The sequence below is a fragment of the Plasmodium falciparum genome (assembly GCF_000002765.6).
Source record: "Plasmodium falciparum 3D7 genome assembly, chromosome: 9".
NCBI lineage: Eukaryota > Apicomplexa > Aconoidasida > Haemosporida > Plasmodiidae > Plasmodium > Plasmodium falciparum.
In genome coordinates, this window is record NC_004330.2 from 1,070,001 (window position 1) to 1,084,535 (window position 14,535).

The window sequence follows — 14,535 nt, forward strand, 5'->3', positions numbered from 1 at the left end:
CCTTTCATGAGACCAACGTTTGAGGAAATATCTCGGTAAGGAAATAAAAATAAATACATATAAAAAAATTCACACACGTACGCATACATATATATATATATATATATATATTTATATATTTATATATTTATATATGTTTATATATGTTACTTACTTCCTTTTGCTCATTTTAAATATATTTTTTTTGCTGTCTTTTTTTACCCATTATTAGCTTGCTCTTCAATGAAATTATAAGAAACGAATTGGAACAAAATACCCGCTTAAAAATGATGAATATTTTTAATTATAAAAAAAAAAGAAAAGAAATAAAACCATGAAGAAATTAAGATACAGTCATTTTATAAAATACAGATAATTCTAAAATAGATAAAAATCATATATATTTAAAATATTGTCAAATATATATATATATATTATATACATATATTATATTTTTAAGCTTATGAAAAACAATATTTATTTTGTTACATTTTGTAAACATTTTAAACGTTTGTTTTGGATGCATATAAAATATGACAAAAAAATTAAATAAAATGAAAAAAATTAAATATATATATTATATATTATATATATATATATATATTTATTTATTTATTTATTCATATATATAATATATGATTTTATGTAAATAATGTATCCCAAAAGAAAAATAACATAGAAACAATTATATAATGCACAATAAACATTTATTATAAAAAAAAACATGAATACGCTTATATGCATATTAATATATTTCATTTTTATAATGTTATATATATTGAAAAAAAAAAAAAAAAAAACAATAACAAATCTCTTCTTAATGAGACAAATACAATACTTCGCTGTAGAAGAATGTAAAAACAAGGATGAGAAATAAAAAAAAAATTTAACAATAAAAAAAAAAAAAAAAAAAATACAAAAATTAAAAAATAAATATATTTATATTTATATTTATATTTACATGTTTATTATATTTTGCCATGCCTTATTTTGTCAAGATACACATAAGTAAGGTTGATACCGATGATATTATACCAAACGCGTAACTCAAATATCTTAACTGTAACATTTTATAAAAGGATGAAACAATTATACTACACAAGAATGTATTAGCTATTCTACTTGTATATAAAATAGACATATTCAAAGAAAAGTGTGTTTCTCCATATTTTTTTAAAGTAATAACAGGTATAGTTACAAGACTCCCCCCTATGCAGAAATAAAATAGAGCACATACTAAAGCATAATAAATATATACATGTGATATAATTGGTAAGATAAAACAACAGAAGATAATACATATTCCTAATAAGAATATAGTATAATTAATTTTAATTTTATCATAAATTATTCCCCATATTATTCTTCCAGCAATATTTGATAAACTATTAATAAAACTTCCATTTAAAGTAATTAATTTATCTTCTACATGTGTATAATTAATACCTATAATTTTCCAATACATAATAACAAAATTGATATAACAATTAAATAATACAACTGATATCCATAATAAAAAGAAGAATTTATCTTCTGTACATTTTTTATTATAATATTTTCCAATATAATTATCTGTAAATATTCTATCTAATGTTAACATACCAAAAAGAGAGTTTCCTTTTTGTTTACTATCATTATCATCATTATTATTTTTATCATCATTCATAAAACCAAAACCAAACTTTCTTTTCTTTTTTTTCTTCATTGATTTAGCTGATCGTGAATTATCATTCTTTATATCAATATTATTACTATCAGTATTGGTATTATATTTATGTTTATCAGTAGCTACATACCCTTCTTCATTTTTTTCCAAATCAACAATATTTTTATCAACATTATTTGTATTAGAATTTTTTTCCTCTGATAATAAATTCTTTTTTTGCTTTTTAATTTCTGGATCATTGTCCATTTTAACTTCCATGGTTGCTAAAAATCCTCCCATAGTAGCAAATATTAAAAAAATAATTGATTGAAGAAATAAAACATTTGGAACTCTATTCAAAACATCTTTATCATCAAAATAATATTCAGTGGAATTATTTATTTTCTTTTGGACAGGAGAGACATTATTTTTATTAATCAACATTGTTTGTAAGGGACAATATAAAAATGGACTTAAGGATATAGCTGATATTATTATTCCACTTATAAAACCACGATTGTTTTTAAAGTGTTTATAAGCACATGATAAAGGTATCGTAAAACATATACCATATCCTACCGCATAAAAAAAACCCATAAATATACATAATAATATATAAGAATGTGCATAAACTGAAGATAAATAAAAAGCTAAAAAGGTCATTAAACTACAAGCCAATATAGTTATACGCTCACCAAGCCTTTTCTGAACAATATTCCCTACTAACATAAAAATTCCCAACGTTATTATTGTTAACTCATATATGAAAGCTACATCACGGTAGGTCACATTGTTCCCTTTATATCTCAAGTACGATGTAAGATAAATATTTAAATTACCATACGAATTTATTATACCTAATTTAAAAAAAAAAATAAAAAAAAAAAAAAAAATAAAAAAAAAAAAAAATGTATAAATATATTTATATGTGGCTAGTTAAATGAATATTTGTATGTACACACACACATATACATATATATATATATATATATATATGGCTTGTCAAATAAAAAAAAAAAAAAAAAAAAAAAAAAAAAAAAGTTTAAATGGCTAGACATATAAAAACGAAATAATTTATACAAATATACATATACACAACGTTATAGTAACAAGCATATAAAATTATTCACTACAAAATATGATACATCAAAAGGTATATTATAAATAAAAAAAAAAAAAATATATATTAAGAATGTTGTGATATAAATATATATATATATATATATATATTTTTTTTTTTTTTTTTAGTTTCTTTTACCAATATTTAAATTATATAAAAAGGCACCAAACAATACAATATACGGCACAGCTGTTGAAGGTATTATATTCATCTTCTTTCAAAAGTTTTATAAAAATATGTACTTATATACACATGTATATTATATATATAATATAAACATACACATAAAAAAAAAAAAAAGAAAGGAAGGAAAGAAAGAAAGAAATAATAAATATATAAAATAAAAAATAAAACAAAATAGATTATTAAAATAATAAGAATAAGAGTATATTATATATACATATATATATATATATATAATATTATATATGATAATATTTATATATTACATAAATATTTTTCAATTGATAAATATATTAAGATAATATTTTTTAATATAAACTTGTATACACATATTATTTGAATATGACAAGTATATTACTAATGCTTTTTCTATGTCTCTTCACAAACGAACATGTAATAAATAAATAAATATATATATATATATATAATATATATATATATATTTAATAAAATATTACTTAACAATTGGTTAAAGTAATAAAATTATAAAAATACATTTTTTCATAAAAATAAAAGTAAAAAAATATATGATTTCAACTTAATTTTTTTTTTTTTTTTTTTTTTTTATAATATATATATATATTGTATTATAAATAAATATTTTATTTAAGGTATGATACAAATAAATTACATATTAAACAAAAAAATATTATCAACTTTAGGAGAAATCTCAACCGATCTATTTTTTTTTTTTTTTTCTCACATATTATATATATATATTTATAATTATGTATTATTTATTCTCAATATAACAATATATATATATATAATAAAAAAAAAAAAAAAATATATATATATATATATATAAAAATATGCATATAAAACAATATTAAATTTTATTAATAAACAAATTTTAAATGTTATATATAAATTTAAAATAATATAAAATGACATATTATATATTAATAATAATTTATTATTAATTTTTTTCATTTTCAATTTAAGCAAATATAAAACTTCACATATTATCTCTTCTGTATGCCCATATATTAATAAAAAAAAATATATTTACTAATTCTTGCCTTATATTCGGAATATATTATATATTTATATTATATAAATTATCCAAATCGAAAGATAAAATTCTTTATATTATTTAAAACGTGAGTATTTTGTAAAATGACATATATATATAAGTGTTCTTAAATTTTTGTTTTATAATATATGAGTTCATTTTATTCATTTATATATTTAAAATTATTATGATTTATGAAGTATCTTATGAACCTTACATATTTTTTCATATAAATTTTAAGGAATCATAATTTTATATGTGTTTTGAAAAAAATATTCTTTATTCAAATGACATTTCGAAAAATACATAATAAAACAGTAATTTAAAAAAAAAAAAAAAAATATATATAATTGAAAAATATACATTCACAGTATTATCGTAAACTGGATCGTCGTCTTAACTTTGTATATATGTATATATAATATATATATATAATATATATTTATTTATTTATCACATTCGTATGTGTTTCAATATGTCATTTTTGTAAAAGAACCCTATTACAATTTAATAAAAAAAAAAAAAATTATAGAAAAGTGCAATACATGTTACACCATTATTAAATAATATTCATTATAAATGGAATAAACATCTGGCAAATTGCTATATATTTGTTATCTCGTTTAATATTAATTTTTTCATATTATATTCTGTTTTTCTTGTTTAGTTAGAAAAAAAAATATATGAACACATTATATACAAATATATAATATATTTATTAATATTAATATACAAAAAGGTTAGAAACTTTTTTTAATTATATAGAAAAAAATTAAAATATACATATATAATTACATTCTTATATATGTGTATATATATTTACTTAACATTTTTTTCTTTTTCTTTTTTCGTTAATTTTAGATATATATAAGGAGTAATAAAAAAGAAAAATATTAATAAAATGAAATGAAAAAATTATATAATGTATATATCTCCTAAAAAGAAAACTAAGACATATATCATATATAATAATAATAATTACTACTATTATTTTTATTATAATTTTTTTTTTTTTTTTTTTGAACTTTTCATTATATATTATCTTAGCATGGGAAAAAAAACTAAAGCTACCTATTCTGTTATTTAAGAGCACAAATATTTCCTTACAAATAAATAAATAAATATAAATATATATATATATATATATTATGTTAAATTGTAAAAAGTATTTAATATAACACCTTCAAATTTTCTTCTAAATGGTATTTGGTTCTGCTTTGTGTTCTGCAATGCTCATTATGAGTTGGTAGATACAACTTCTCAAAATTGGTACAGCAGAAATTATGTAAATAAGAATATATAAAAATGTGCGTGATAAATAATAATGTATTCCCACATATATATATATTTATATATATATATATATACATCTTGGGGGTGATCTTATTTGAAATAAAGGAATTTTACATATGGGCTATAATTACTTATACTTTTTCAATATAACAAATCTTATATATTATTTTCCATAAGTAAATATATATTCAATTTTTTGTAGAGCCTTCCTTTTTATATTCATTATGATAAGATTATTTTGTCATTTTGATTATACTGAATGACATCATTTCTATATATTCATTTAACAAAAAAATGTAACTTCCAAAAAAAAAAAAAAAAAAAAAAAAAAAAAGACACATATAATAAATAAATATAAACAAATAAATATAAATATAAATATAAATATATATATATATATTTATTTATTTATTTATTTATTTATTTATTTATACATCTATTAGATTATATTTTATCTCCTTGGTGATTAAATCCTTTTGCATTTAGCAGTTAAGAGAATTTATCTGGAAAAAAAAAAAAAAAAATAATATAATAATAATAATAATAATAATAAAATTTACATATATACATTTATATATATATATATTAATTTACATGTTTATTTTTTAACATATCATACACACAACAACTTTTTATAGTTTCTTTTTTCTCTTTAATTTTCTTTCTTTTTATTTTTTACTTATGAAGGCCAATTAAAATTAGGGTTAGGTAAAAATTCATCCCCTAGGAATGTATAGGATATAAAATAAGAGGAGAGTGTTTTAGATGTAATATGCAAATGATGAAAGCCACTATCCAATTGAGATATAGATATATTTGTTACTAAACAAGAATTAGATTTGATAATGTGTTCAATACAAGAATGATAATAATTTTCGATTGGTTCTATTATTAAATAACCTAAAATATTTAAATGTTGTAAATATAATAAATCTTCTTTCTTTAAAGCAAACTCAAAAGATTGAGGGTATCCCTCACTTGAATGATGATAATTACAATGATGGTAATTACATATATCACCATGATCATTAGGACTTTTACTAGAATCCATATGGTTATAATTATTATTAGGATAGATATTATTATATTCATAACTATTATTATTTTGATATGTATTGTTATATATATTATTATGTATATTATTATGAACATTATTAAACACGTTATTATACACATTGTTATATACATTATTATAAACGTTAGTATTTATATTTTTATACACATCACAATAACTACTACTACTACTACTATTATTATTATTATTATTATTATTGTTGTTGTTGTTGTTGTTGTTGGTGGTGGTGGTGGTGGTGGCGTTGCAGGATGATATACTTTTATTCATATATCTTTTTGTCTTCTCTAATAATATATATTCCTTTGGAATAATAATTTTTACATTATATTCTTTTTTTTTATAATATTCTAAAGCATGCTTTATTCTCAAGACATCAAAATATTTTATATAATTATTTTGATACCTAGTTCCAATATTTTTTCCGTCAATTAATATAATTTTTTGTTTTTCCTTTTTTAACAATAGATATAAATTATGTCTTTCTGCACTCTTTAGATATAATGCTCTATTTAAAACATCGTTAGCAGATATAATATGATTTTTATTCGTTTCTTTATGATGATTAATAATATCGCTATCTTGATAATTAAGATTTTTATAAAGTACATTGGATTGTTCCCTATAAGTATTATTATAATCAAATAAAGAATTGTTATTACGCAAAGGTGGCTCACTCCAATTATTATAATTATTATTTAAGGATTTATTTGTGTCTTTGTCATTTTTCAAAAAGTCATACTTTTCAAAAGAGTCTTCTAACATCCCCTTTGTAACATTTATATTTTTACGCATCGATAAATTATTCACATCATATTTATTCTCATTATTATTATTGTCATTATTTTTTTTGCTGTTGTCATTATTTTTTTTGTTGCTGTCGTATTCATGTTCCATACACTTTTCTTTCATGAAACAATTTTCACCCATGAATGTCAAATCAGTATTATCAACTTCTCTTTTATTTAATATTCCATTCGATTTAACATTAAAAGATTTGCTTAACATTTGCAAATCATCATTTAGAGATGCATCCATAACATTCCTATTTTCCATTATATCAAATTTATTTGTATTATCAATATTATCATTTGTTTTATTCACATTTTTATATTTATTATTATCAGAACCTTCATAAAAATCATCATCCTTATACACACCTAATTGGTTTACATGATTACCTTCAATAATATTAGGATGTATGATTACATCTTTTTTATTAACACAGGTTATATTTTCTACATTGTCTACAGAATGATTACATACATTTTTATTATTATTTAAACATTGTTTGTCATCCACCATATTATTATTTTTATTTATCATAATGCTTTTAATTACACAAATGTTGTTTGAATTTTCTAAAGAATCTGTTTCCTTATATTTATAATTAAATGTATTCTTCATATCATAATCTTTGATCTTATCACCTTTCATTTTCTTTACTTCATTATTTTCTATTAATTTATTATAATCATTATTCTGTTCATATCCCTTCTTAAACATATCCATCTCCCTCTCTTCTTCATTCTTTATACTATTCATAGTTGTAATACTTGAGGTATTGAAAATAATACATTTGGTGTCCTTATTTATAGGCTTCTCGTTATGACTGTCCTTATTATCATGCATAATATCTTTCCCCTTATATGATACATTAACTTGTTCAGTACTTTTTCTTTTAATAATATTTTCATATAAAGCAGCATATGTATTTTCTACATCTTCCATAGGAATATTATCATCTATCTTTTTTATCTTAGTAAAACTGAATCTTTTATTATCGCAAAAATTATTAGTATTAAGTATCTCTTCTTTTTTATCTATATTTATGCAATCCTCTATATTATCATTATTATGTATATTATAACTAACATTTTTGTTCTCATATTCCATCTTTACATTTTTAAGTTTGATATTTTCTTCCTCAATTTCAACACATTTAATATATAAACTTTCAAAAAAAATATTATAACGTATATCTTCATTTATATTTTTATTTGTATCCATTTTGTTTTTTTTTATTACATCGTCAACTAAAGAAAGGTATCTGGAAATTTTTATCTTTTTCTCAAGTTCTATATCATAATCAATATTTTTTGTAGCTATAATATATTCTGCTGTCTCTATACAATCCTCCTTTTTATCTGATATTAGAGATGACTCTTTCTCTATATTCTCATCAACATATATTGATGAATTTAAATCTTTTAATTTGTTATCTTCAGTATCCATCTCCGACAAATCATTCCCTTTTTTTGTTATATCTGAATTATTAGTACTTATAGGTTCTATACACTTATCATATAAATTATTAAAAGAATCTAATTTTTTATTTAGTCTCATCATTTTATAGTCTATTATACTTTCAGGTAACTTATCATCTGGTTTTTCAAATAAAGGATTTTTTAAAACAACAATATCATCATCATCATTTGAATCTTCAAGAGAATATTCTTCAGCAGAAGAAACAGATGAATTGTTTTTATTTTTTTCAACATTGAAATGTATGCCGTTTTTTACATTTACCTTTATTTTATCCTCCATATATTTTGTATCCTCCTTATATTTTGCATCCTTAAATTTTACATCTTCACATTTTACATCTTTACATTTTACATCTTCACATTTTACATCTTTACATTTTACATCTTTACATTTTACATCTTTACATTTTACATCTTCACATTTTACATCTTCACATTTTACATCTTTACATTTTTCAGCCTGCTCATTTTTTGCATTGTCCATTTTCTTAAATTGTAACACGCTTAAAAACGGATGAATATAAAAATCTTCCTTCAATTTAAAATGCAAATAAGAATTATCCACTTGTATGTCCTCCTTCACATTTAAGCTACATAACAATTCTTTTATACTTTTGATAATATCTTTATTTTTATCTAACCTATTGATATCATCATACATATTATTCATACTCGCCGAATTTGTAGCGTGTACATCATTTTTATCACCTGACTTTTTATTATCATTGGAAATGCAATTTAAAGTATTGTCCTTAGAGTCATGGAAATTACCCTTCATTTTAATATTCCCTTTTACTTTGGGTGTAATCAGATATACAGTTTTTTTTTTTTTATAATCTTCATGATATTGATTAATTAAAGAATTTTTTTCCTTATCATCTTCTTCATTTAATATATCCATATGATAATTAAAAAGATTGTGCTCGTTTTTTAACCAATATAATGTATATATAAAAACGGATAAGTAATTTGAATAAAAATGTTCATAAAAATATTTACATGATAATAATATATCATGAATTAATACAAATGAAAAATAGATCTGTTCATTTTTATATATATATTTCCTTATATTAATATTTCCATAAAAAAAGAAACCAATTGTATTTCTTTTATTTTCATAATGATTTATAATAATATATACTATCATACTCAAGAGTGTAAAAATTATTAAGATTATATTTTTTAACATTAATTTATCTTCTTTATTATTATAATATTGAATTCTTAAATATTTATTTGTATAATATATAAATTTATTTTTTTTCTTTTCAAATTTGTTCATATCTATTTTTGAAAATAATAATTTTATAATCTTAAAATAACTAATATAAAAATTTATTATTGTTTCATTGAGTTTCATTTCTATTGTATTATCATGGTTATTCATATTATTAGTTTTTGAAATGATGTTATTCTTTTTGTTATCATCGTCTATTTTTTTTTCGACATCTTTATCAACTTCATTAAGTAATTCTTCATTCTTTTCACTTTTTGATTCTATTACTACATCTTCATCATTCTTTTCTTTTTCATTTTGAATATATTTTTTTTTTTCCTTTAGAAACATTTTTTTTATTTTATTTTTACAATCCTTATAGCATAAATAAATATTTTCTTCTCTATTTTTAACATGGGAATATTCAGAATTTTCCTTTCTATGTAGGTAATCATAACTTTTCATATATCTATTCACATTACTATACTTCTTATTATTACTACTGGTACTATTAGTACTACTGCGTCTATTATTACATGACATTTCATTATCCCTTTTGATGTCTGCAAAGGAGGAATTAATAAAATTACTTGGGTTGATTTTATGATTATTCCTGTAACTTTGATACCCATATCTTGATTTACGTATTGCATAATAATAATTATAATAATTATCATAATAAGTATATTCTCTATTATATCTATGATGACAATCATATTCCTTTTCATTATAATAATAATAATTATTATTATTATTATGATGATGATGTCCATTCATACGATATATATATTTACTACCAAGTCGATTACTATCAAAATAATCACTTTTATTATATTCATTCCTCTTGTTACTAATGAAGGTACTCGATTTTTCATTTATATTCTTGTTACATATATTTCCATCTTTATATCTCTTTGAATCTTCCATGAATCTACTCATCCTTTTTCTTTCATTTAATATGCTTTCCATAAACATAACTATCGTATCTCTATTCATAGAAGGTTTATGCGATATAATAGATAAAAAATAAAAGAACATACATTTTATAGGATTATAATTAACATATAATAGACATATCTGGTTAAATAAATAACCGTTATATCCATAATAATTTAAAGAATTGTAATAATTTATACATGCTTTTATTTCATTCACTTTCTTACTTTCTTCAAAAAAATAATATTTATATCTAAACAAATCTCCAAAGATTTTAAATATGCTACTAACACATATTCTACACAATTCCAAATTCTTGTATAAATGAACGTATTCCTCCTCCATATTATTATTACTACATGTTCGTTTGGTTCTATTTCTGTCCTGTATTTTGTTTATAATATCTACATTCTTTATTTCTTCCATCCTACTTGTTTCCTTTTCCTTTTCATTGTTCCTTCTTTTCTTTTCTTCTGCATGAAATTTATCTATAATATTATTCACATAATTATCATATTCATATGTATCATTACTTAGACTTCTATATATATATTTTCCCTCATATTTTTTCAAATAATTTGCATACTTATTTGTTATAGATGTAACTCTAATCATATACAAAACGTAATCATATTTTTTCTGATCATATGCTTTCATAACATGTATCAAAATCTCCTCAAAATAGGTAATGGCCTCATTAATATTTATGCTTAAGGTTAGCAAATACTTTTGTAAATCTATTTTATTATTCTTCTCATTTTGTAACTCCTTGATTTTCTTAGTAAGAGTTTTTATATTATTATAATAATAATATATCCATATACTATTCAAAAAATTACATGATTTTATATTATTATCTCTCAAATATTCTAAAAGTATATCTTCTTTGGTTTTTTCGATTTTATCATTTTCTATCTCATCATTTACAAGTACATGAACAGCTTCTCTTTTCATTATATTTTTAGAAATGCACAGCTCTTAGGCAAAAGTGGGTATTTACACATATATATAAATATAAATATAAACATAAATATAAAAATATATATATATATATATATATATATATATGAATAAAATTAAATATATACATTAAACTATATAAGTATGTTTCATTATATATATTATGAGTATCCTCACTATTCCCCTTTTTTACTTTTGCCTATACCCTTTGAAAAAATAAATCAAAAAAAAAATATATTTCAAAATATATGTACTTTTACACATATATATATATATATATATATATATATATATATATATAGAAACAGTAAAATGTTTTTCTTTTTTTACTGTTTCTTTTTATAAGCATTCTTAATATGTGTCAATGCTATTCCACATATATATATATATATTTATTTATTTATTTATTTAACTTAGTATCTCTGAACTCAGTTTATCGTTTCTGAAATGTTGTAGGTTACATATAACTTGTATATATACACACACACACTTTCTTTTTTTAAGAATATATGCTTATATATAAATTGTACTGAAAGAATAAAATAAACATGCAAATAAAACATAAAAATATTATTTTTTTTTAAGTATTCTATTAAAACATGTATTTATACATGTTTTACATATATAATATGGACATAAAATAAATATAAACTCACAAAATGTAATATATTCTATATTATAATTCTTTTATTTTTTATATATAACGAATATATATTGTAATATGAGTAATACATGGTATATATATCATATATATATTATTTTTGTTTTTTCTGCTATTAAAATATATAATTATATATATATATATATATATATTTATTTATTTATATTTCTATATGTAAAATTAATTTCTTGTTTTTAATTCATTTTGAAATAACTAAAAAAATATACCATAAAAAATTTATAAAACTAAAAAAAAATAAAAAAATTTATAGAAAATTATATAATTACAAAAAAATAAAATACAAATATTCAAATGTAAATTATAAAAAGATGGAAAAATTCTTATACATACATATATATATATATATATATAATAATATATTAATTATACAGTTTGTTTTATTCGTAGTGTCTATAAATATATATAATGTATATTTATTTTATATTCCAACATTATATTTAATTTTATTAATTTTGCTTGTTTTTTCTTGTTTTATTTTATTTTTCTTTTATGTTTTTTTTTTTTTTGTTTTTTTTTTTTTTTTGTTTTTTTGTTTTTTTTATTTATATTTTTTTTTTTTTTTTTTGGTTTCAATATTACACATAAGTAAAACGATAATATGTAAAATATTATTTTATTTCATATATCACTATTCTTTTTTTTTTTTTTTTTTTTATATTTTCTTTGTTGGAATATAAAAAAAAAATAAACTTATGTATTCATACAAATAATATGTTCAAAAAAAAAAAAAAAATGTGAAAGGAATATTTTCTCCGTTTTTTATAAAAAAAAATGATACCCTCACATTATTTTTTTAATTAATTTTTTAAAAAATATATTTTATTTATTAATGATATATGTGAGATGATACATATTTATCTATTTCATTTTATTATTATTATTTTATTATTTTATTTTTTTTTTTTATGTGCATATGGCTATCCTTCAAAAAGTATATATTAAGTGCCTTCAAAAAGTATATATTAAGTGCCTTCAAAAAAAAAAAATATAAAAATAAAATAAAATAAATGAATACTTATATTTTTTTCAGATACTATAAATATAATATATATATATATATATATTTACTTAATATTCATAATATTAAATGTTATAAAAACAAGTTTGTTAATAAACATTTAAATTTTTTTTATTTTTTATAAAATGTACATATATTTTAAATATATTCCTATTATTATTATATATTTTTTTTTTCTAACTTATATATACATTATAAAAATTATTACATTTAATATTTATATACCTTTGTATTTGTGGAATGTATTTTAAAAGGACGTATTCTATTACTTAATGAAAAATAATAAAAATCATTATTCAAAGAACGATACATACAATTAACATTTGCATTTTATTAAATAATCTGTATGCTTTAAAATGTGTGGAAAATAAAAAAGAAAAATACATAATATATATATATATATATATATGTATATATATTTGAATAATTTCTGCAAATATATATCTATACAAAATACATAAAATTTCTTATTATATTATGAATATTTTTCCTATTCTCACATTTTATTACAATGTTAAAAAAAAAATGAAAGTAATATAAATCTTTGTTTTGCTAAAAATGTACTCTATATAAAAGCTTTTTCGTAATTCAGTCAAAATTGTAACTATATATATTAAGTTTTTTTTTTTTTTTTTTTTTATGTTATATTATATAAAGGTTGTTTTTTTTTTTTTTATTTTATGTTATATAAAGGTTTTTTTTTTTTTTTTTTTTTTTTTTTTGCAAATTATGAAATGGCTAGTTATACCTAAATATAACAATTAGCATGATTTATCCTACTACCAAAATAAAAATATGTATATAATTTATACATAAATGTAAATATATATATATATATATATATATATTTCACTTCCCAGTTTTATATCTTTAGAGATTGATATGTATATATTTGACATAAACGAAATACAGCCATTTTACTTTTTTAAAATAGCTGTTCAGAAAAAAAAAAAAAAAAAAAAAATATATATATATATGTATATATATATATGTAGTTTTCTATATCTTATTCCTTTCTCTTACATTTAAAAAAATATGTAATGATTATATTTTTTATTCTATATGGAAAAAATTTAGGAAATTCAAATGTTTTATCTAATGATTTACCTCTTCAATGGTGCAATAACTCAAAAATTTGTAATGCTC

At 19.0% G+C, this 14,535-nt stretch overlaps 3 protein-coding genes across 3 annotated transcripts in view; 1 reads left to right on the forward strand and 2 right to left on the reverse strand.

Annotated features, from left to right (window-relative positions):
• Positions 1–317, forward strand: part of PF3D7_0926300 (protein kinase, putative) — a gene marked incomplete at both ends in the record, with an annotated part of 5,566 nt that extends 5,249 nt beyond the window's left edge. The window contains 2 exons of the mRNA XM_002808913.1: positions 1–35; positions 212–317. The exon at positions 1–35 is cut by the window's left edge and continues 45 nt beyond it. Of these exons, the coding sequence (XP_002808959.1) occupies positions 1–35; positions 212–317 (141 nt within the window). The remainder of the gene's footprint in view (positions 36–211) is intronic.
• A 647-nt stretch (positions 318–964) lies between these two features.
• Positions 965–2,955, reverse strand: PF3D7_0926400 (monocarboxylate transporter, putative; the record flags this gene model as incomplete). Its single annotated transcript, XM_002808914.1, has 2 exons — positions 965–2,481; positions 2,883–2,955. 2 exons carry the CDS (start codon positions 2,953–2,955, stop codon positions 965–967), a joined length of 1,590 nt encoding a protein of 529 aa, XP_002808960.1.
• A 2,959-nt stretch (positions 2,956–5,914) lies between these two features.
• Positions 5,915–11,683, reverse strand: PF3D7_0926500 (tetratricopeptide repeat protein, putative; the record flags this gene model as incomplete). Its single annotated transcript, XM_001352099.1, has 1 exon — positions 5,915–11,683. The coding sequence occupies one exon, from the start codon at positions 11,681–11,683 to the stop codon at positions 5,915–5,917; it is 5,769 nt and encodes a 1,922-aa protein (XP_001352135.1).
• Positions 11,684–14,535: the final 2,852 nt, after the last annotated feature.